The sequence below is a fragment of the Lytechinus pictus genome, chromosome 6 (genome assembly GCF_037042905.1).
Source record: "Lytechinus pictus isolate F3 Inbred chromosome 6, Lp3.0, whole genome shotgun sequence".
NCBI classification, from domain to species: domain Eukaryota; kingdom Metazoa; phylum Echinodermata; class Echinoidea; order Temnopleuroida; family Toxopneustidae; genus Lytechinus; species Lytechinus pictus.
In genome coordinates, this window is record NC_087250.1 from 22,184,843 (window position 1) to 22,209,687 (window position 24,845).

General features: G+C 34.7%; 1 protein-coding gene across 1 annotated transcript in view; it reads right to left on the reverse strand.

Annotated features, from left to right (window-relative positions):
* Positions 1–16,034: 16,034 nt before the first annotated feature.
* LOC129263123 (poly [ADP-ribose] polymerase tankyrase-2-like) overlaps positions 16,035–24,845 on the reverse strand; it is a 37,871-nt gene continuing 29,060 nt past the window's right edge. Inside the window, exons 6-7 of the mRNA XM_064100479.1 lie at positions 19,126–19,153; positions 16,035–16,341 (exon numbers count right to left, since the gene is read on the reverse strand). Of these exons, the coding sequence (XP_063956549.1) occupies positions 16,035–16,341; positions 19,126–19,153 (335 nt within the window). The remainder of the gene's footprint in view (positions 16,342–19,125; positions 19,154–24,845) is intronic.

Consider the following 24,845-nt stretch of genomic DNA (forward strand, 5'->3'; position numbering starts at 1 on the left):
GTGGCTGGGGATCCATTCAAAGTTTATGTCTATGCCTAAAAATGTTAAATTTGTTAGTAGGGTAAGAATTTCTGAGACAAAAGGTATTTCTTTTTGTTCTGATATTGCTACTAGGGAGCTTGATGAGTCACTAAAGATTACTACTCCTACGTATACATCAAGAGTTTCTAACCAGTTGAGGGCTAAGATGATTGCTGCTAATTCAGCTCTATATGATGAAGTATAATCAGTGAGGCGTTTAGACTCGGAGTAATGGAAAGCTGGAACGAAAAGGAGGCAGCACATGCTCCAGTGACGGGTTCTTGGATCCATCTGTGTAAATATGGAGTTGATTTGACCATTTTGAATTAATAAGATCGAGGCTCGTTTGTTTTTTATATAAAGGATGGTCATGTTTATTTAGTTCCTTGTTCAGTTCTATTGAAACCTTCGGGTGTTGAAAAAGCCATGGAGGAAAAGCGTATCTACATGATTCTACAGAGTAGTTTATTTTCTCTGCTCTGATTCCAAAAGGTTTATTATTTTTTTGAGTTTTGGATAAATCGAATTGCCAGCACGGTTTTATATTAAGCAAAATTGGATGGTCTTCATGTGTTTCAATCTTTGTTCTGAACTTATCTGTGAGTGCTTTTCTTCTCAGGTCGAGGGGCATTTCCCCGAGTTCAGCCTGCAGGGCTTCTAGTGAGGTAAGAGGGAGCCCTCCAACGCAAATCCTTAATGCTTGATATTGAACTGCATCTAATTTTGCTTTTATTGTTTGGGATGCACTATCATAAGCCTCGCATCCATAATCCATTAGCGATCTTATTATTGCCCTATAAACAATGAGGAGGGATTTGGAGGAGCTTCCAAATGAAGTTCCAGTAAGGCTTCTGAGAATGTTAAGTTTCCTTTTACACCTTGTCACTATATCCTCGATATGGGCATGCCATGTAAGTCGGTGATCAAAAGTGACACCTAAAAACTTTTTAACAGAGTTGAAAGTTAGACGATTTTCTCCTAGTTTTATCTCAGGGCAATTATTTTTTTGGGCTTTTGTAAATAAAACCAGAGCAGTTTTATCAGAGGAAAGACGGAAACCCCATTTATTAAACCATACGTGTAATTTGTTAAGATATTCTTGAATTTTTTTTGAGGTTACATCTAATTGATTACCAGACATCCAAACTGCTATATCATCTGCATAAATGGATGTGGTGACTGGATTGATGATAGGGATGTCCCTCATCATAATATTATATAATATGGGACTAAGTGTACTTCCTTGTGGGAGTCCGTTTTGCATTACATATATTTTTGATTCACTCTTTCCAATTGTAACTTGGAATGTTCTATTAGAAAGGTAGTTGTAGAGAAAAGTTAGCATTTTACCTTTGATACCACACTGCAAAAGTTTGTAAATTAGACCTTTTATCCATAATCTATCGTATGCCTTTTCGACGTCTAAAAATAGAGCCAAAGTATGTTCTCCATTGTTGATAGCTTTTTGGATAGTGTTTTCCAAATCAACAATACTATCAGTGGTGTTGTGGTTTTTTCGGAAGCCGCTGATTATGGGAGGCAAAATATTATGTTTTTCAATGTACCATTCAAGTCTTCCTTTAACCATACGTTCAAATATTTTGGAAAAGCATGAAGAAAGAGCTATAGGTCTATATGAAGAGACAAGTTTAGGATCTTTCTTTTTCTTAAGAATCGGAACGAGAGTAGAATGTTTCATTTCATGGGGTATATCTCCCGAGTTCCAAATTTTGTTCATTATTTTCAACATTACTTTTTTAGGTTTAAGAGGAAGATTTTGATAAACGATATAAGGGATGTTGTCTTTACCTGGGGCTGAATTTTTGCAGGTTTTGAGAACCTTTTCTAGTTCCAAAATTGTGAAAGATTCATTTATTACATGATCTAAACCTTCAGATTGTGCCTGAGAAATCTCAAATTCAAGGTTGGGTAATTGGTTTTTTGTTGGAAAGGTAGATGAGCCCATTTCCTGAAAATGAGTACCTAATAATTCTGATTTGTCTGAATCTTTTGTTATTACCTTATCATTTTCAATAAGTGCCGACATTCTGTTAGATTTCTTGCTACTCAAGCCGTTCATCCGTTTGATTGTTGCCCATAGTTTGCCTTCGTGGACGAAACGGTTGAGTTTTTTGCAGAATGAATCCCAATATTCCTTTTTCGTTTTACGTAGAATTTTTTGTGCTTCTGCCTTTTTTTCCTGGAAAGAGGCAAGATTTTCTACAGATATATGTCTTGTTAATTTATTTTTAGCTCTATTCCTCGCTTTTATGCTTTTGGTAAATTCGGGAGTCCACCAAGGTATAGGATTATGCTGTCTTTTTGTGTTAGAAGGAACTGTCTTAAGGATAGTATCTGTAAGACTTTTGATGAAAAAAGTATAAAATTCTTGAAAACTTTCAAAATTAATGAATTCATCCATCAATTCTTCACATTTCTTTGCGAAATCAGCCCATTTTGTATTTTTGAAAGACCAAAATTTCATATGACTAGAATTTTCTTTTTGAGGTGTGGTGTCTTTAGAGATATCCATAAGAAGCTCTATCGATATAGGGAAATGATCACTGCCAAAAGAATTGTTGAGGACCTCCCAGGCACATCGGTTCGATAAAGCTGGGGAAGTAAAACTAAGATCCAAATTGGACATTTTTCCAGAGAGAGGATCGAGTCTTGTTCCTGAAAGATCGTTTAATATAACTAAATGGTGTTTATTAATGAAATCTTCTATGATAAGTCCGTTATGATCATTTTTTCACTGCCCCAAAGGCTGTTATGGGAATTAAAATCTCCTAGTATGAGAAACCTATCAGTACCACAGGCTACAGTTAGTAATTTATTTAAAATATTTTCGTCTAATTTTTGACAAGGATTATAAAAGTTGACTATGCCAATATGTGACTCACCAAAATACACTTTTATATGTTGGATTTCATATTCTTCATCAAAACGAGGGGTTAAATAGTCGGCCGTGTTGTGGATGTAAAATGCACACCCTCCTCTACTTTGATTTATACGGTTCCTGGGTATACATGTATAATTGGGAATGTTAAAAATATGATCTTCCCCAAACCAAGTTTCTTGTATGCAAATAATGTGATAGAATAAGTTGTGAGGGTTACTTAGGTATCTTATAAGTTCACTGCCATGGCAGTGTAGGCCCTGTGCGTTCCACTGCAATATTGCTAGGGACGCCATGATAAGAAAAAAACTAGCTACCTCCTTCTGCCTGTGGGGTAGGGGTAGATCCACTTCTAAGCAATCGTCCAGTTACCGATTCGACCAGAGCTAAAACTTCTTTCTTTGTTTTTCCTTCCACAAAAATGAATATAAGATAAGTAATAAAATTTATAATCTGTTCATTGTGTGCTGTTGTTAAAAAGTTACTTTTCGTTTGAGGCTCGTATCTATGTTCTTCTTTTCTTGTTTGTTCATAATTAAAATCCATTGGAACTTCTGTTTGTGGTGCCGTCTTTTTTGGGAGGGGTTCTTTTGGACGGACCACCGGAGGGGCGGATTTAGTTTGAGCTACAAGGGGATCAATTTGGTGCTTGTTGGTTGAGTCTACATTATGAGGCGTGGTCAAGTTATTGTCTGCTGTTTTTTCTTCGTTAGCGAGCATTTTTGCGGCGTTAGCATAGGTTGTGTTCTTTGTTACTTTTATGTGCTGTATTTTCTGTGCCTTTTTAGCCACGGCACATCCATCGTATGCTGCAGAATGTCTGCCCCCGCAATTGATACATTTCCTATCTTCTTTCTTTTGACATTCCTCAAAGGTATGTGCTTCTCCGCACCTAACACAACGTATCTTTGCTCTGCATTGAGCTATGCCGTGGCCAAACCGTTGACATTTGAAGCATCTTGAAGCACGGGGTACAAAGATCTTAACTGGGAAAATTTGAAAACACAAGTTTACTTGTTCGGGGAGATTTGTTTTATTGAATGTAAGAATTACACTTTTGAGGGGCACTTCTTCGATGGGACCATTTTCATTTTGTTTTGTTTTCTTATTAATTCTCTTTGCAAAAGAAACTCCCTGGGTCTTAAGCTCCTGCTTGATTTCCTCTTCTGAGATAGCTGTAGAGACCCCATAAATAACACCCTTCATTCCGGTTCTCTTTTCTTCTATTTTTACTGGGATGTTGCCAGTTTGGGTTATTTGTTGAAGAGCGGTCATTTGCTTTTGGTTTTTGCACTTGACAATAATGCTGTGAGGGAGAGAGATAATATTGTCAATTGGATTGGGACAAGTGCGTTTAATTGCTCTTGCTATTTCTATGGGATTTACGTTATTGAAATTCTTGTTTTTTTCTATTGGGCTAATATACAGAGTAAAATTGGCCCTTGTGTTTGTGGATGGGGTGCTGTGTATCGTAAAAGTTGTGTTGCTTGTACTATCTGACGAAGAGTCCGCCCTGGGCGTGATATTTTCCACGTCCAAGCTTCCTTCACGTCTTCGTTTGCCGCGAAATTTAATTTTAGGTGATCGTGCGTACGTGACAGTCCGGAATTCATCGTCAGTGGTATCTTGCAATGGCGGTCCCGTTTTCGCGTGACCCTCTGTCATGATTGGTCCGCCGCTACAGGGCGGGGTTTTTGAAAACACGTGTTAACCTATGCGTTAGTGTGTGCGGAATGGAAATTAGTTAAAGGCCAACAAATCCTGCTTACCTTTGCTTTCTCTTTGCAGAAGAAATCCAAATATTGGTCCTAAAAGATCCGTAAAAGATGCGGCTTGATGAAAATTAACAATTCTGATAAAGAAAACCCAAAAAAAAGGGAGGAAAGAAAGAGCTCCGCGAGAACCCTTCCTCTTCCGCGCGCGTGGCTAGTCTGCAGTCTGCAGTCTGCTATAAAAATATAGCGTAGTCTTTCATCCAGACCAAGATCTTTTAAATAACAAATGATGAATAATAATAATAAATAAATAATAATAGAAAAACAAACAAAGACCCTGCAATCTTATCAACATTGAATAGCATGGAAATATGGTGTAGTCTTTGCTCCAGACCCAGTTATTTCAAAATCGGAAATTATAAGAAACAATAAAAACAAACCAACAACATCAACAAAGACCCCACAATATCATTGATGTAGAATAACGTTGTTGTTGTTATCTTGGGTTTTAATGCGCGTATCGTTCAGATATGAATATTTACACCTATGATTAATTTGTCGTTTTTGTGGTATGCGTTATCACATGGTTTTTATAGTTTGGAAGATGCTGGGGTCTAAGTTTTAAGATTACTGTTTCGCTTAATTTGTACTTTTAAGAGAACTGGGTGTGGGGTAAAGACAACACTCTAAACCCAAGCATTTTAACTGGGTTTAATTGTGAAGATTGGTCTTAGCTTAGATTTTTTTTCAATAAATTGTTTATCTTTTAAATAACCGGGTCTAGACGAAAGACTAAGCATAATACTCGTGTTATTCCACAGGAATAAGAATATGACAAAGTCATGTTTTTAAGATTGTTTAAATTATCATGAAGACTGGGTCTGGAATTCTTGAAATAACTGTGTCTGGAGGAAAGTCTACGATCGATATTCATGTTATTCCACAGTAATTAGACTATTGGGTATTCGTTTTAGAATATATGTAAAACTATTTTAATGTTTTCAAATAATAACCAAGTCTGGAGAAAGGATGTTTGCTTTACCAATGCATTATTACGATGTTTTGTAGGGGTCTTAGTATTATATAAAAAAAAATGGGTGTGGGGTAAAGGCGTATTTTTTTACTGGGTGTAACTTTTGAAGATTGGTCTTAGATTTGAAGTTTTTTTTTATTAATTTTTTTTAAATAACCGGGTCTGGAGGAAAGAGTACGTTTTAAAACTCGTGTTATTCCACAAGAATAATATGATTTGATTTGATTTATTTTTTCTTCTGCATTTATATATTTATAACATTCGTATACAATACAATTTGTATTACGTAACAAACATAATTTATCGGTAATTGATTTAGGTATGAATCACAAAGAAAAGAAAATAAAAAATAGAAAAGTCATTCTAAACAAATATGATCTACAATTAACAAAGACAATTTTAACATTTACAGTTTGCTGGAGGATTGTCATAAGAATATGATAGAGTTTTACGTTTAATAGAAGATTTTGTTTCGTAAATTTTTTAATGATTAGGTCTGGAATAAAGACAACGCTCTAAACCTCTTTTTAAAACAAGTTCTTTGGTTGAAGGATTCTTTGGTCTTAGATTTGGGTTTTTTTATTATAACTATTAGCGTTATTTAAAAAAAAATAACTGGGTCTGGCTGACAGACTACGCTATATGTCCAAAGAGAAGGGGGAAAAAAGCTGTGAAAATGAACAAAAGCTGTGGCAAAAATAGTCATCCTGACTGGTTGCAAACCAAGGAAAGAAGAAGAAGAAGTGATCCAGCATTAATAAGCTCGATTTTCATTTTTATTCCACTGGAATATCATTATGGTATCTTAGTTTGGACTTATATTATAATTTTTGAAATAACCGGGTCTGGAAAAAAGACTTTGGACTTATACTATAATTTTTTAATTAATCGGGTCTGGAAAAAAGACTGCACTTTTGTGCTATATGAACGCATAACCAGAGGGATTTAGTTTTTAGTTTTAAGTAATCGGGTCTGGAGAAAAGACTAAGCTTGATTCTCAATTTACACTTAGCGCATATATTCACAATATGCGCCGTATTTAAACAACAACAAATACATTTATTCCACCAGTTTTAATTAACTCGGTCTGGAGAAAAGACTAAGCTCGATTCTCATTTTTATTCCACTGGAATATCATTATCGTATCTTAGTTTGGACTTATATTATACACTTTAAAATAACCGGGTCTGGAAAAAAGACTTTGGGCTTATATTATGATTTTTGAAACAACCGGGTCTGGAAAAAAGACTTTGGACCTATATCATAAATTTGAAAAAATCGGGTCTGGAAAAAAGACTTTGGACTTATATTATAATTTTTGAATTATCCGGGTCTGGAAAAAAGACTTTGCACTTTTGTGCTATATGAACGCATTACTATATAGTCCAGGAAAAATAAGGTTTGACCTCAAACAAATTGCAACAGAATTTTTTTCACCACAATGCATTTCCACGAAGTCCCCAAAATGACATACTAAAAGTCCAGAAAAATCCAAGTGGTGGAAAGACGTCTAATTTGCATAAATCCAAAATGGCGGCCATCGTGAGAACTTTTCATAATTATTATCAGTAGTACAAACACTCATCTGCTCATAGCACTTTTAAAAATTATAATTTAAGCATTAAAAGTTCTCCAGTGTTATATCTTACCATAGGCTTCATTTTAAAATTATGATGGAAGTCAGATTTGACCTCTGCTGACCTCTAGAGGCCAATGACCTTTAGGTCAATGACCTCAACATATCAGAAAATTGATGTTTTGCATCATTAGTTCATGATAAATATGGTTATAATGCTAAAAAATATTCAATATTGATTTCAGGGTATCCTGATATTCTAGAATGAAGTTTGTGTATTATAAGTTTTGACCTCTGACCCCGGAGCACTGGCAAAGGTCAATGACCTTAACATATTGACACTTAGCATCAGTGGTTTATGAGAAATAGGCCTCTTGTGTAAAATTGCAATACAATTTATTTCAGTATGAAAATATTGTAATGCATTTCCATGAAGTCTAAAAAATGACATACTAAAAGTCCATGTCGTGGAAAGACGTCTAATTTGCATAAATCCAAAATGGAGGCCATCATGAGTATATTTCATATCTATTAATAGTAGTACGTATAGTGATCTGATCATAGTTCTTTCAAAAATTATTATTAAAGCATTAAACTTTCACCAACTGGTATTATATCTCACCATGTATGCTTAATTCCAAAATTGGGATGCAAGTCAGATTTGACCTATGCTGACCTCTAGAGGTTACTGACCTTAAGTTCAATAACCTCAAAATATCAGAAAATTGATGTTTTGCATCATTAGCTCATGATAAAAATGGTTTTAATGCAAACAAAATCATTCAATATTGACTTTCAAAGTAACCTGATATTCTATAAAGAATTTGATGGTTTATAAGATTTGAACTTTGACCCTGCAGAGCTAGAAAAGGTCAATGTCCTTAATATATTGGAGTATGGACGCTTAGTGCTCATTGTTTTATGATAGGCTTAAATAGGCCTCTCTGTACAAAAAAATTGCAATACTACTTATTTCAACACAATGCATATCCATGAAGTCTCTAAAATGACATACACGTACCAAAAGTCCAGGAAAAACCCAAGTGGTGGAAAGGCGTCTAATTTGCATATATCCAAACAGATACAAAATGATTAATCGTAGTAGTACAAACACTGGTCTAATTATAACACTAAAATTATGATTAAGGCAATTAACTTTCACCAGTGGTATATTTCATCATAGGTTTCATTTAAAAATTCATTTCATATGAAAGTCAGATTTGACGTCTGCTGGACTCTGGAGGCAATGACCCAAATGATCATTGACGTCGAAATATCATAAAAATTGATGTTTTGCATCATAAGTTCGTTATAAACATTGTTAGTTTGTGAGAATAGTTAGTCTTAACTTGTAAGGTCCTTTGATTTTCATGAGAAAATAGGTGAGTATTAAAAGTTGTGACCTTTAACCTTGAGGGCTTCAAAGGTCACTGGATTTAAAATATGAAACTTAACTAGTTTACTAACCAGCTTCTGCTGAATAGAGCTACTTGAGCATCTCACCCTGAACAAAAGATCGTCCCATTATAGAACAGCATCCTTTTCCTAACCAGGCTGGTTTTTAACTTGGGAAATAATATACAGGCTAGGTTCTCAACCAGACTCAGTTAACTAACTAACGGGTGTAGAACATTTTCTTGAATTAACAACTGCATCTGACACTGGTCTACTCATATAATGGTACAACACATTGAAGACATTCATCTGACCAAACTCATCAAACTTCTACTAGAAAACAAACATCTCTTTATGGTGCTCAACAGGAAGACCAGCTGTGAAGAATTGAAAAGAAATGACTCTTTCAAGGTAGTGTTCTCGCTCGAGTCCCATGTTCTTCAAACCCAACCAAACCAATGTTAGCTTGTTTCATCCCCGCAATCCTCATGCTTGGAGGAAACTCAAAACAACCTATGGTTGGAATTGTAGGGCCTACATGTAAATGATGGGCAAAAAAATAACTTTTAAATAATCAGAATAATTAAGAGAGTGTTACTGAGTATGGCAGGTTTTGACCCTTGACATCGGAGGGCCTTCAGAGGTCAATGACCTCAAATTGTGATAATGTTGGTACTTAGCATCATTGGTTCATAAGAAATTATACAAATGATATAAAAATGATACAGTTTTTTTTTTCAACAGATCATTTGGGTAAAGATCGCAGACCTCAGCATTTGACTGCTGAGAAAAGTGAAAGGTCAAATATCTCAAAATATCATATCAACCAGTGATGCCGAGTACCAATATTTTTACATTATTTTTAAGGACAATTATCTTTAGAGGTCCTCAAATTTTAAAACTAAAAGCCTGTAGCAATTATCTCTGGAATTTTCAGGCACATAAGCGTTGATATGACAAATATTTTAACATGCTAATCAAGAACTATCGATGCAAAACATCAATATTCTGATATTTTAAAGTCGTTGACCTTGAGGCCATTGACCCGTAGAGGTTAGCAAAGGTCAAATTTGACTTATACGCTAATTCTAAAAGGAAGTTTATGACAGGATATAACCACAGAGCTACTGAGGCTTTTATTTTTAAAAGGGTTATGATAAGACCAGTGTTTATACTATACCTGGAATGGGATAATCATGTAAAATTGTAATGATGACAGCCATTTTTGGATTTAGGCAAATTGGCATCTTTCCACCTTTTGGATTTTACTGGACTTCAAGTATATCATCTTGGAAACTTGTATCGCAATATTTTTAAATGAAAGTCTTGTATATCACTAATCAGTCAGTGTCAATATTCTAAAACTTATAGCTCATTGACCTTTGTCATCTCTCCAGACAGTGTCAGAGGTCAGAACTTCCAATTCACAAAATTCTCTCTAGAATATCAGGATCGATAAATTGAAAGTCAATAAAACATATTTATTTTTCATTTTATCATTGTTTTATGAAATATTGATGCCTTATGCAAAACATCAATTGTCTGATATTTCAAAGTCATTGAATTATGATCAGACCAGTGTTGCAATGGAACGGCTAATATAGTAATCATGAACAATTCTAACGACGGCCTCCATTTTTTTATTTATGTAAATTAGATGTCTTTCCACTACATTGATTTTTCTGGACTTTTAGTATGTCATTTTGCAGACTTCATGAAAATGCATTGTGCTGAAATAAATTGTATTGTAATTTTTACACGAGAGGCCCGTTTATCATATACTACTGAAGCTAAGTATCAATATTCTAACATGTTAAGGTTATTGACCTTTGCCAGTGCTCCGGGGTCAAAGGTCAGAAGTTATAGTACACAAAATTCTTTCTAGTATACCTTGAAAATCAATATCGAATAATTATGTTTGCTTTATAACTATTATAATATTCATCATGAACTAAAAAATGTGAAACATCAATTTTCTGATATTTTGAGGTCGTTGACCTTAAGGTCATTGACCTCTAGAGGTCAGCAGAGGTTAAATCTGATTTTAATATGAAGCCTATGGTAAGATATAACACTGATGACCGTTAAATGCTTAAATCGTAATTTTTTAAAAGTGCTATGATCATACCAGTGTTTGTACTAATCATGAAATATTTTCATAATGGCCGCCATTTTGAATGTATGCAAATTAGACGTTTTTCCACTACGTGGATTTTTCTGGACTTGTAGTGTGTCATCTTGGGGACTTCAGGGAAATGCATTGCGGTGAAAAATTTTTGTTGCAATTTGTTTGCAGTTCACCCCCCCCCCCCCAAATCAGTTATTTTTCCTGGACTATAAAGCTAAAACAATTTTTACAAATTTGAAATGAAATGGGGTTGCGTTTATTTTGATACACACCGTACAACATGATATAGCCAGGGGCGTGACTTCGACAGCCCCCCCCCCCCCGCACGAGAGGGCTAGGCCTTGATGTGCCAGGACTTTTTATGTAGCTAACAGAGAAACAGCTAATCTTATCTCTCCAAGTGGTTAAAAAGGAGTATATAAATACATACAAGTTGTAACTATACACTATACATTATACATATAGTCTTCGAAAATGCATACAAAAGCGACATTTGTGAAATTTGAGTAGTCAACTTTGATACCTTGTAAATTTATTAAAAAGAAAGAGACCAAGTTAGAATTTCATACACATGCTAATAGTATATCAATAAAGTTTTCTGGAACATTTCAAGGTAATTGCTTTATTTTTCTTAGATTTATGTAAAATCATGTATTTCCAAAATTTTCAATTTTTGGTAAAAATGACAAAAAATTTAGTTTTCCACTGAAAATATCATCCAAATGACCTATTTATCCCCTATTAATAGTACCAAATTGTAGGAAATTTAATTTTCTTTCATATGACACCAATTTTGTGGCAATTAGATGTTCATGTCAAAATCTATGTACAAAATATCAAATTTTGTGAAAATTTGGCGGCCATTTTGGATTTATGCAAATTAGGCGACTTTCCACCGCTGGGATTTTTCTGGACTTTTAGTATGTCATTTTGGGGACTTCAGGGAAATGCATTGTGGTGAAAAAAATTCTGTTGCAATTTGTTTGAGGTTGACCCCCCAAATCGGCTATTTTTCCTGGACTAATAGGATTTTAGTTTAGAACGGATTTGCCAAAAATCCCTTCAAATTTATTACATTTGTGGGTAAAGTCATTATTACATTTGTGGGCGATCAAAAATTATTACATTTGTGGGTAAAGTGCATTATTACATTTGTGGGTAAAATTATTACATTTGTGGGTAAAGTGTTATTACATTTGTGGGCGTTATTACATTTGTGGGTAAAGTGTATTACATTTGTGGGTGTTATTACATTTGTGGGTGCAACACACCCCCGTCTGATTCTCTTAGACAGTAGCTCTTAAATACTCGAATTTCAAAGGAGTTTGAAATAATCTAATGATTTAGACTTGGGTAGCTTCATAAGCATGTCTTTATTAATAAAAAAAATATTTATTAAATGGGTTGAAATGGCTAAGGCAACAATCAATTTCTTTATATCAAAATTTGATTAAAAGAGAGACCACATTCCGTAGTCAGACGTTATGAGTATTCTTTGCCGAAAACATAATGTGATTCTAAATTTGTGAGATATTCATTTTGAGTTACATAATGGTGACACACATCATGTGCGAAAGCAAAATGTTGGCAGGAGTCCATGTAAACAAAACCTGTTCGGATTATCAGCAATTACCACAGACTATAACAATCTTATCTATTTCGTTTAAAATAATGATGAAAATGAAACGAGGAAAGTTTATAATTCCCCTATTCTATACATATATTTTACTTCTTTATTTCTTTTATAATGAATTTTTTCACGAGTAATTTTTACAATGACATTGCCATTTCAAGGATATACACTGCATGAGTAATAAGGCAATTGCGTATTTTGGGGAAAATCGTGTATGTTTCCCTAATTTTATAATACATACAAAAATAAATTGTTCGTATATTTAATTTGATGCACATTATTTTGAAATAACGCAAACGCAACGGTATAAATATTGGAGAAATGTGTAACATGAATTAAACAGGTACACATAAATGTATAATTCATGTTGTATGTTTTGTAACCATACTTATCCTGTGATACCGAGTTCATGTATTAAACAGAAATGCAGTAGTGACATTAAAAAAAACAGAACCAAAGGAACGCTATTTCCTATATTTAGTGTAAATGACCGATCTATCACAGTAATAGTGACAACACTGTCTCGGTTACGGAAGTTATTTATGGAAAACAGAGAAAAAAAACTTCGTGGTAATGCATTATTTCAATTCCATCAACAGTTCCAGCATTCAGTTTCCGGCCAAGTCTTATCCAAATTTTCGACGCAAGTTTCGCGTCCTCGTTAGGGATACAAAACTCACCATGAATAATACTTGGAAATTAACATTTGAAATACTTGAAAATAAACTTTTTTGGAACTGAATGCATTACCACTAAAAGATGCACTCTTTGAATCTGTTTTCTATAATAATAATTATTATAATAATAATAACAGTAATGCCCAATGTAGCATTTCAGTTCCGAAAACTGTTCTCCCCCAGCGGCCCTGCTACTACTATTACCCCGGCTGAGCTAGTCTACCAATTCAGGTGCACTCAGCTTTTTGAGGAATTACTTCCTGCCGGTATCTATCCATGCATCTGTATCCAACACGCGGAATGCAATATCGCCATGCCTCAACTAAATGGAAGTTATTTATGTATATATACAAATAACAATAATGCATCATAATATACATGTTATGTTTCATTATAGGTATACAATATACAAGATTTTAGCTTATGTTTAAAAAGAAAAGAGCTGACAGACTGCCTGAGAGAATTGTCTAGAGAGTTCCAATATTTCCTGTATGTTGGTCCAGTATAAAACTGAGTTAATTCTTCGCCGAGATCTGCTGATACATGGTATAAAGCAGCCTGTCTCGTTAATTGTCTGTGTATTTATTCATTCTTAACAAAAATACATGCTATTTCCATGGGTACTCCACCCTTCTCTAACTGATTCATGAAACACCAGAGATATAGATGTTACATGTCTTGGACCTTCAGCATATTTTTTTTCATAAAAACAAAGCTTATCATTCTCAGCACGCATATCAACAGCCAAGATAATTCTCACTGCCCTGTTTTGGATAGCAGCATTTTTCCTAAGTAAAATTTTACTTTGGGCCCCCGAACAAGTAGACCATAATTTAGGTAGAGCAAAATTAAGGAAGAGCACAAAGTTTAAGGTACACTCTTCGGGAATAAAAGCTCCAGGTTATTATAAATCACACAAACATTTCTAGAAAATGCTTTAAATACATCGGTTGCACGCATATTCCAAGACAACTCATCATCAATACAGAGAAATGGGTATTTAAAACATGGTCCTTTTCTCATTATTTACCTCATCAAATGCTCCATTTTGGGGCATAACTGTCTTAGTATTACTGAATAGCATATATTTTGTTTTCGTTGAAGCAAGCGACAGTTTATCTGCGTGAATCCATTTAGTCAGTACACATGTCTCTCTCTTTAGACTTCCCAAAAAAGGGCTTTGTTGTTTCTGTGTCAACATAATGCACTTAAAAATATAATATCCACATTAAAAAATACAATCTTTTTGAAGATTTTGGAAATTATTCACATAGCCACCGCATGTGAGGGGTAGCATACCCGATGCACATTGTTGCCTGTCAAAGGCTTTGGAATAGTCCAGGAATATACAAATTGTAAGGTGCAAATCCAGTGCAGAAGATTTTTTTTCTAACAGGCATAAACATCATGAGAAGTTCACTCTAAAAATTCGAATGTTAAATCAACATTTGAAAGGTTTGAGGAGTGACAACCTTTTCCAAATGTTGCATCCAACCTTGTATAATGCTGAATCCAACATTTTAAGTGTTTGGTAGAACAATTTAAAGTGGTAAATGCAACATTTAGAAAATGTTATCACTCCTCCAACCTTTCAAATGTTAAGTTAATATTTCTTGTTTTTAGAGTGTTGTATGTTAACTTTATCTTGAAAACAAATTGGGAACTTGAAAAACTTGACAAGACTTCCAAAACTGTATCAATCTCGTATATACATTTGTTTTTATACCATAGAGAAGACTGTGAGTATAGAGACTGGTCTTCAATTATCCACTTCTTCACAGTTTTCTTTTATATACACGTATAGCCACAACTTTAGCCATTAACACTTTTTCCACGAACACTCCTCCACACTAAAGACAAGTTGAAAATGTGAGAGGTAAACCACAAATGGAATTACATCTTTCACAAAAAGACCATTTACATGATAATAAAATACTATGTTGATTGACCATAAATAACCTTTAAACTTGGACATGTGACCTGAAACTCACGCAGGAAGTTAACTGATACTTGATTACTCTTATGTCCAATTATCACGAACTAGGTCCATATGATTACTTTCTAAGTTACATGTATGAAGACATTTCTAAAACTTAACTTTTGCTAAGATTTCAATGTCGACGACACCGCCTTTGGAAAAGCACCGTCCATAATCTTTCTCTGATACGCAGGCGAGACAAACCGTCAGATTTGATTTTTAAAAATACTGCGTCAATGACCAAACTTTGATCCGCAACTATATAGCTAAGTATACAAAACATATATAACTGTGGTGAAAGAAGCTACTATTTGGGTAGCGTGCCTATACTGACTGGACCTTTTATAGGTAATGATCTTTGAAAACGGATCAGGAAGCACGATTGTACAACCTCAGTACTAAAGTTCAAATATGGCTTATTCTCTAAACCATCATTTGCATTCTTTCACATTACTTTATCGACCGGCATTACTTTACACATGGGAAATATAATTTTGAACTTTGGTCGACCATCGTATCCGAAAATATCAAAAATCGATGTTCTGGATTCAGCTAAAAATGATGATTTGTACCTTTTAAAACAGTTGGCACCTAAAAAAAATGTTTTTGTCTGTATTTGATTGGTATATTGTTGGATCTTAGTCATTTAAATTCCTATGCTAACCAAACCAAGTACGTATTGTTATTTTTACGAGGATACTATTCTAGTTGGTATAAGGTGTTTATTCTTCTACGCTTATATGCCACTCGACCACTGCCCCTCCCCCGCCAACCACAACAAGTATGTAGACTAGGCAGATAATTTTTTGCAAAATAACCCCCGATATTTGGGCATATTAACGTCAATTTCGCGCAGTGAAGAAACAAGTCGTTGTAAACTTAACCACTAACTTATTATTTTGTACGATCTTGTGTAAATCTAAATTATTTCCAATTAATGCATAGTCATTATGGGTGTTCACATGCCACTTGTCATATTTTACTCTTCGGCATTGGGTTGCTGCGTTACGGTAACGTCATCAGGAAATAGTTCTGAAATTTTCCCTTCAAGTCCATCATCTGTCAGAATTTTGTTGATACTTTCTAGATGACCGGAGTTCTTTTTGCTATACCATTTCCTTAAAATTTCCTCGAACGCCTTCTGATAATCATTACTGTGAGTTGCTAGTATGTTTGCAGAATTGTCCAAATCGTATCCCAATCGAAGGCACAGACTGCTGTAATTGGCATGAGGCATCTTCTTTGACAGATTGACGAGTTTAAGTTGTACGCGTCTCTTGCCGGATCTGCAAGGAAATGATTTAAAGATTGGCTGTATGTTTGTTAAATGATGAAAAGTTAAGATATCGAAAATGCAAGACCTACTTGAACATACATTATACTTCGCTACCTCTCTTTTTACATAATAATGATAATGATATAGGATTTGTATAGTGCTTGTATCCACCATACTAGCTGCTCAAGACGTTCCTTTATTACATCTTCTAATGAGTATGATAACTATCATTACCATTGCCATTTTCTTTATTTTATGCCACTGGTGTTTTTTTTTACAACTGTTATTAGCAGTATCAATATCAATAAAAAAATTCATGATATGTAATTTTTTTAAATAACTTATAATATATTATTACATCAATATTGACTGGCCTCGGGGCGATACGACATACATCGCCCAAGCTAGATATATATCGCGTGAGTCGTAGACAAGGGTGATATCAATTTAGTGAGGGCGATATAATTATGTCCTTTCACTTATGGCCAGTCAATATTGCTATTATTTAACCAAATCAGACATCTAGAGCAAAAAACGTTAAAATGTTATCCTGCTAGTGCAGTGCGGCCAGCATATCATTCGCACACTTACGCGCACCGATCGAGATGACCGGGGAAGTTTCGGCGCGGCCAGACCAGAACAGCACGGTCTTGGCTCTGGCGTCAGCCGTTAGCTTGTGTAGATTTGGTAGGGGCAGCGAAATTTAGCAGAAGAACGGTAACACAAATTTCATCAGTCTATGAATTTTTATTGCTATGTAAACTACAAGAATCATGATTACCTTTTGTCTGATATTTTTTTTTAAATACAAAAATACTTAAGTAATATTATTTAACATATTTTATTGGAGGTTTCAGTATCCATCCAAAATACTAAAATTGAACAAACGAAAAAAAATCAACTCTACAATCTTCCAAAAAAGTGCTCTGGGAGAAAATGGTCACAAAATCTGAGCGAAGTGGACCTTCCTAAAATGCCCTCTACGTTCGTTGGCTCTGCCTTATTTACCGCTACATTTCCACGCATTTTCTCATATACTTTCCTGAGCGGGCAATAAATTGGGTCCGTGGATAAACAAGTGGAAACTTACTGACCAACCATTTGATCACAGTCATAAGCAAGCAATAATATATTAAAGCCTTAGAGTGGTTTAGAAACTACCTCACAAAACGTAAATATTTGTTAGCATAAATGAACAAAACTCTTCTTTCCAAATGTTAATTGGGGGTGTTCCCAGGGGTAGCCTACTGGGCCCACTTTTTATTTATAGTCTATATAAATGATATCCAGAACTTTTCAAAAATATTATCCTATATCCGTTTTGCAGACGATTCAAATGTACTTTATTTTCATCTTAATCCTGATAGTGAATGTATTGAACATTGAACTGGATAAGTTGGTAAATTGGATACGGGCTAATAGGTTGTCAATCAGTGTACAAGAAAATCAAATGTATGCCTTTTTAGCAATTCTTTTAAATATTTACCATTCAACATCTAACTGGATAATGTAGATATTGAAATTGTTACAACAAAATAATGTTTAGGTCACACGATAGACGACAACTTATCTAGGAAAGCACATATTGAATCTATATGTCGCATAATCTCGCACACTGTTGGTATGAAAATGCTTTACCCAACATTAATTTTACCTTATTTAAATTACGGAACAATTTTAGTCTAGGGAAATACACACACATCTTACCTGATAGAATATTACACTTACAGAAGAAGGGGCTGCGTATTATTGTTAACATATCCTGGATATCCCATAAAGATAACTTGTTTTCCGACAATATAAATTTGTAAATTAAAAAAATGATGTTACTATAACCTAGGTAAATCCATGTATCAATTAAACAATAATATGTTACCATCATTCTTTAATTCGCCATTTAACAAAAACAAAGCTGTTCACAAATATCCCACACGTCAATCAGATGAATTTCATCTACCACTACCCCGGACCATCCTTGCAAAGTCAATATTTACTTTCGAAGGCCCTGGACTCTGGGGCACTTTTGATAACAACATCAAATAATCCCCAAGCTTAAACTCTGTTAAATTAAAATTCAAGAAGTTCCTCCTTAATAATCATTAATTGATATGATTCTTTATCACTCAAACACCCATATATTTTTTTATGAATTATGGATGCCATTATCGTATGCTTTGCATTCCCTTCGTTTTCCTGTAGATTCCTGTTGATCAGCGAGATCCGTTGTGAGTGCCTGGCAGGATTCCGGAGACCTTTTATCCGTCTCATTTTCTATTTCTATTTAAATCTTTTTTCCCTCTATTTGCTCATTTTCACTGGTTTTATGCTCAAGTTGTCATTTTGTGTTTTTTTTTTTATTTGTCCTATGTACAAGAATATTTTTATTAGGAGGCTGTACCCTACAAGCTCCGCTTTTTAGCAGCCTCCTCCATTTCTAACTTGCTAATATGATAATCGTAACTATAATTTTGTACTTAAAATGCTATGTTTCCGTGCTTATATTGTTCTGTATTATAATGATTATTGTACAAAGCAAAGTGTAAATGTTGGAAATGGAAATAAATGAAATGAGATGAGATGAAATGTCATAATTATACACTATCACCACATAGTCATCATTAAAATCAGTATTAACAATAAGGTATTTAAATCAGGTATTTTAAATTATTATTATCATCATTAACATTATTTTATCATCCTTATCGTCATCATAATCGTCATTGTTATTATTATTACTGTAATAATTTTTAGGCGCATCATTATTATCTTTTTATGTGAATCCATCATTACTTACTCTGAATCTCTAGATTTCGACGGTCTTGCTGTAAAAGAAAACAACAAATGAATGCAATAATAATAAGCATGATAAGAGAATAATATTTTATGTCAACATTAATCTACAGTGCATGACACATTTTTATAGTATTGCTACATCATATTTGACGGAATACGTCATTAAGTACGTACTAAATCGTGTGCTGTTGATACATTACATGGTTTACATTCACGTATTACCTGCGGCGAAGAGAAAGAGGGAGACATAGTGGTATTAGGTGCAAATACAACTACATTCAAATTTGGAAAATCTACCCTTCTTTCACTTTTAATCAGAAATATTCAAAATTTCACATTTGCGGTTTATGTTTGTTGTCATCCATGTATTTAGTTTTTTAAATGGTCGGTGGTCTATCTGTAAATCTCTTTTTTGTGGATAAATACTCATTTTTTTCACTATGGATAATATTTCGTTACATTATCAGATCCTGTCATATCCTGTATAAGACCCAAACTATGGCAACATTCCTCACGATTGATTAAAAAACAATCGCATCTCAGTCACCATATTCACGCTAAAACTGAAGTAATAAATCAGCAAATGAAAGGTTGGAGGAGTTAGAGCCTTTTCCAAATGTTATATCCAACTTTAAATAGAGCTGCACCCAACCATTTATAGGGATGCCCCGGGCTGAAAATATTTACATCTAAATAAATAGAGTAAAATTCACAAATGTGATAATAAAGAAGATATTGAATTTTAAAGTTTAGCAATATATTGTGAAAACAGTTATACACACGTCGTCATGAATATTCATTAGGTGAGCTGATGATGTCACACCCTCGCTTTCCCTTATTTTGATTACATGAAATCATAAATGTTTCATATTTTCATACATGTGTGAATGATATGTCTTCCTTGTAATGAAATAAGTTTCAGCAATAAATATATAATGCACTCAATCAGTTGTTATTCCAATATATTTGGTACTTGAAGGAAAAAAATGAATAAACCTAATTTCATATAATAAAATACAAAAGAACAAGTGGGAATATGACATCATCAGGTTGCTCATTGAATATTCATGAATACATGCCTAATTTACCAGAATAATGCAAACATTTAAAATGCCATAACCTTGTTATTCCTTGTCCTATTTGGATCAAATTTTCAGTGTTTTGTCTTATCTTTCTTATTTTATTTCAAATATTTTTTTCAGCCCGGAGTAACTCTTTTAGCGATACACTCACACTGCAAGTAACCCGACACAAGACTTAAGTAACACTAGGAGGTATTTTCTTATATTAGCCCCACAACTATGGAACAAACTTCACCTCGATATTTGGAATTCATAAACTTTACATAATTTCTCATTTATATGAAAATAAAAACCTATTAATTCCAATAATTTGTACAGCTTCTGTAAAATGAATAATTGCAGCACAATGACATATCCGGTCGAGAAATAGTTTTTGCGCTTTATAAATGCATATTATTTCATTATTAGTATCATTATGAGATTAAATAACCTACAGTGGTGAATACAATTTTGTGAAAAGCTTGTCATCCATCATCCCTCCAACCCTCCAATTACTCACCTAACATTTCAGTGTTTAGCGTGTAACTTAAAAACTCAAAGGCCTGGGGGGTTTACTTACGAGTCTTGCAAAGGATTGTTTTGTCTTCTCCGTGAAAAAGTTTTACGTTTAGTTCGGAAAACGATTCAATCGTCTTGCTATAAAAGCATCTGGTGATTATGGGTTGAGTATAGATCTCTCTCTCTGTCAGTTTCTGTAAAAAAAGAGGGGGACTGACGATATAACGGTCGAAAAATCTTTCCGCTTTAGTGAGCATCACTTACTTATGCATAGTTAGTGCATTTCAAAAATGATTTGCGCACAACTAGGAAATAGGTATGGATAAAAGCAGACGATAATCAAAAAGAGCACATTGTCTTTATTTAAGACTGATTTGCAGTTTTATCTTACCTTTTTAACTTGTTTCTTTGCTAAAAAAAATTCACCGAGCTCCAGTGTACCACCTCCCCCCCCCCCCCCCCCCCTTTCCCCCCACACCGAGGCAATCGTGATGATATCTGCTTTATATCAGTAGAAGCGAAACAATAAATGGCTTGGGCTTCATGTTCCCTCTGTTAATCATTGTCATGCTTGGGGATAGTGTGGAGAAACAATTAAATGAATTATGAAATATAAACCCGTAATCAATGATAAAAACTTGAAATGAAATTTTGAGTGTTGGATTGTTGGATTTTTTGAAAATTCAAATTAAAATTGTTAAGGTGGATTTGTCCTTTACGTTGCTGCTAAAGTGTAACTCGCCGTCTAAGTCTAAGTCTAATTTGTAATTTTTCAAGAAAATGCCTAAGGAATGGCTATAAACGCTGGCACCGACAGTTGCTTTCTTCGCAAAATGAGGATAAATGTGCTTGAAAGTATAGAATTCTATGTATTTTTATGTAATAATCTTAATACATTTACAATGAACAATATCTGAGAGCATGCGTTAAAATTATATTCGTTTATAATCCCAACTGTTGCAATCGTAACACAATTTCACTAATCAGCCCCTCGAATAGCAAATGCTTCCTTGTAGCATGGACCTTTCCCCGGAGGGTTCGAAACACAAACGCTGTGTACCGCCTTGACATGCAGTTGTTACTCAACCTTGTTCTGTATGATAGGCCCTTCATTGTTGAAATGACGTTATTGATAGCATGGACCTGTCAGAGTAGTAGGTCCATGTTGATAGCAAAGGTTGCATAGAAGCAGGGAAGGCGAGGACTTAGAGTGCACCCCCCTCCCACAGAAAAAAGCGAGCATGAAATAAAGGCGGCTCAAAGGGGCTCAGATAGGCCTGGACAAAATGGTAAATTGCCAATTCGTCTATTGCCAACTCGTCCACTCACCATATGTTCTACGATAATAGTCTAATGCCATTAAAACCATCAACATTTCGTATAACAACCATTTGGTCTAATCATCTCTAGTCTAATCACCATTTCGTCTCTGACGATGTCGTCTTATAACCAGTTGGTCTAAAACCCATTTTATTTTTATTCATTTTGCCCTATTAACACTAAGTTCAGCAACAAGTTCTCAGACGAAATGGTGTGTGGACGAAATGGCAGCAAGACCATGTGGAAAGTGGACGAACTGATGGTAGACCTAATGACAGTAGAAGAGTTGGTAATTGGACGAATTGGCATTGCAGTGAATGCTTCAAAGATACTCAAACAAATCATTAGCATTCTAGGAACCTTATTGTAAATGAAGTCATGGTTTTGTCTGTGCTAATTTTCGGCGCAATTACGCAGTCGACGGCCGATATCTTGGCATAGTTATGATGGGGAGGGGGTCAGAGTGAGTCCCCCCCCCCCCTCCCTTCGATGTCATAGCGAAGCACAAATGTCCAGTTTAATATCAATAGGATCAGTAAGCTTGTTAGCTTAATTAGTTCCTAAAATACATTGTAGATATAACCTTCGGTAAGATTTTGTTCCATCATAGTTTTATCTTAAATCCTTGTCTTACCAAAAGTGACATTATCTCACAGTTGTGCAATTCTTGTAAAGCTTAACATTTAAACTATGGTATTGCAAAACTAAAATACATTCTAGATATAACCGTCTGTATGTAGACAGTTTTATTGTCCTACCAAAAACAACGTACCATCAAAATAATGAAATACTTTGCTTGAGCACCAATTACCGCGTGATTCCATAGATTTATACACATTTGACCAAATGGGCATTGGACCAAGTTGGGATTGGACCGAAATATTGGACCAAACGATATTAGACCAACTGGCTATCGGACGAAGTTGCTTTTGGCCCAAGTGAATTTTGTAAAAAAAAAAATGGCTATTGGGTGTTTATTGGGCGAAGGAGCATCTTTATAAAATGGCTCTTAGACGAAATGGCTTTTAGACGAAGTGGCTCTCAGACTTATTTGCTATTGAACAAATGGTATTGGACCAAAATCATTAGACGACATGGTCATTTGACGAAATGGCATTTGACCTAGTGGACATAAAACCTCATCGTGCGTGACTCAATCGCAGCTGCTGTGCATGAGTCGTACACGCATTTAGTATGCAAACAGTTTACACTTCTATTTCAGTCACTTAGGCGGCATGTTATGCTCTAGAAGCGGGTACCCTCTCGCAGCTGACCACTCACTCCATTCTAGATATAATTGTATTTATGTAGACAGTTTTATTGTCCTACCAAAAACAACGTACCATCAAAATAATGAAATACTTCTGAAGCTAAACATACATAATTACTCATGATTTGCTTGAGCACCTATTACCGCGTGATTCCATAGATTTATACACATTTGACCAAATGGGCATTGGACTATGGCTATCGGATGAAGTTGCTTTTGGCCCAAGTGAATATTGTAAAAAAAAAAATGGCTATTTGGTGTTTATTGGGCGAAGGAGCATCTTTACGAAATGGCTCTTAGACGAAATGGATTTTGGACGAAGTGGCTCTTGGACAAATGGCTTTTGGACGAAGTGGCTCTCAGACTTATTTGCGAGAGGGTACCCGCTTCTAGAGCATAACATACCGCCTAAGTGACTGAAATAGAAGTGTAAATGCGGGGGGGTGTGCTTCTTGTGTAAATTCTGATACTAAACTTCTTATGACAAAGTCAACGATATCGGCGGACAATGTAATTAGTATTCATGTTGATGAAATGAAACCTAGCCTGCAAATGGTGTTAATCAATTTAGGGAATGACTAACACAAATATTTTTCTCTGTGAGGTTCGAAATTGTGCACTTCATGATAGCTTGATTTTTACAACATCGGGTTCTACAAAAAGGTAAGGACTAGAATAATAATAATGCGAGTGCGGAGCGCGAGTTTGATTGACCTGAATTTTCTTTAAGACTCATGTCGATTTTCATCGTTAATTCCATTTTATACACTCTTTTAAATTCTAATTCTCATTTTATGTACAGTTTTTTTCTCCACATATTTTACATCACAAGCCGGGATAAAGAATACTAACAAAATAAGATGATATTCAAAAGAGTGGTAAAAAAAGTGGTAAGAAGTAAAACAGGACAAATGTGAAAAAAGGGGGTAGACGTTATCATTTTTGAAATTAAATCAAAATAATCGGGGAATTAGATAGCAATATAAAATATGTTGAAATTATCACTTAATCACTTTCTTAATATGCCTCTGGTGTACCTCATTTTACAATCAACATTGACCTTGTGCCTATATTCATACTGTGTATCTGGTGAGCTATGATTTTATTTTATAACAATGAGATTGATAGGACTCACCCCAGTCATTTCTTCCAATTTACCATCGAAGACAGTAATTGATATACTGCACTTCTGCCATCGAACATAGAAAGTCGTGCTTTCTGACAAGTCTTGAAAACCATCTGTATTTCGATCCTGAAATTAAAACAAAAACAATAAATATTAAGTTCAATAAAAAGGATTGTGCCTTCCAGCTATATCGTGCGTATCAATAACAAGTTTAAACTTCGACAAATTCCCGTCAGTTGAATAATCTACAACGTTGGCATTATTTATATTATTGGGCTTTGGTCTCTCTATGAATGAGTGAGCACGTGCACCTCTTGTAAAGATCGGTTGGTTTGGTTTGCGCATAAATATTATAAAAATAAAGATTATTATTCCGTTTTGTCCTAAAATGCACCAAAAACGGGAAAAAATAAACTTAAAAGGGA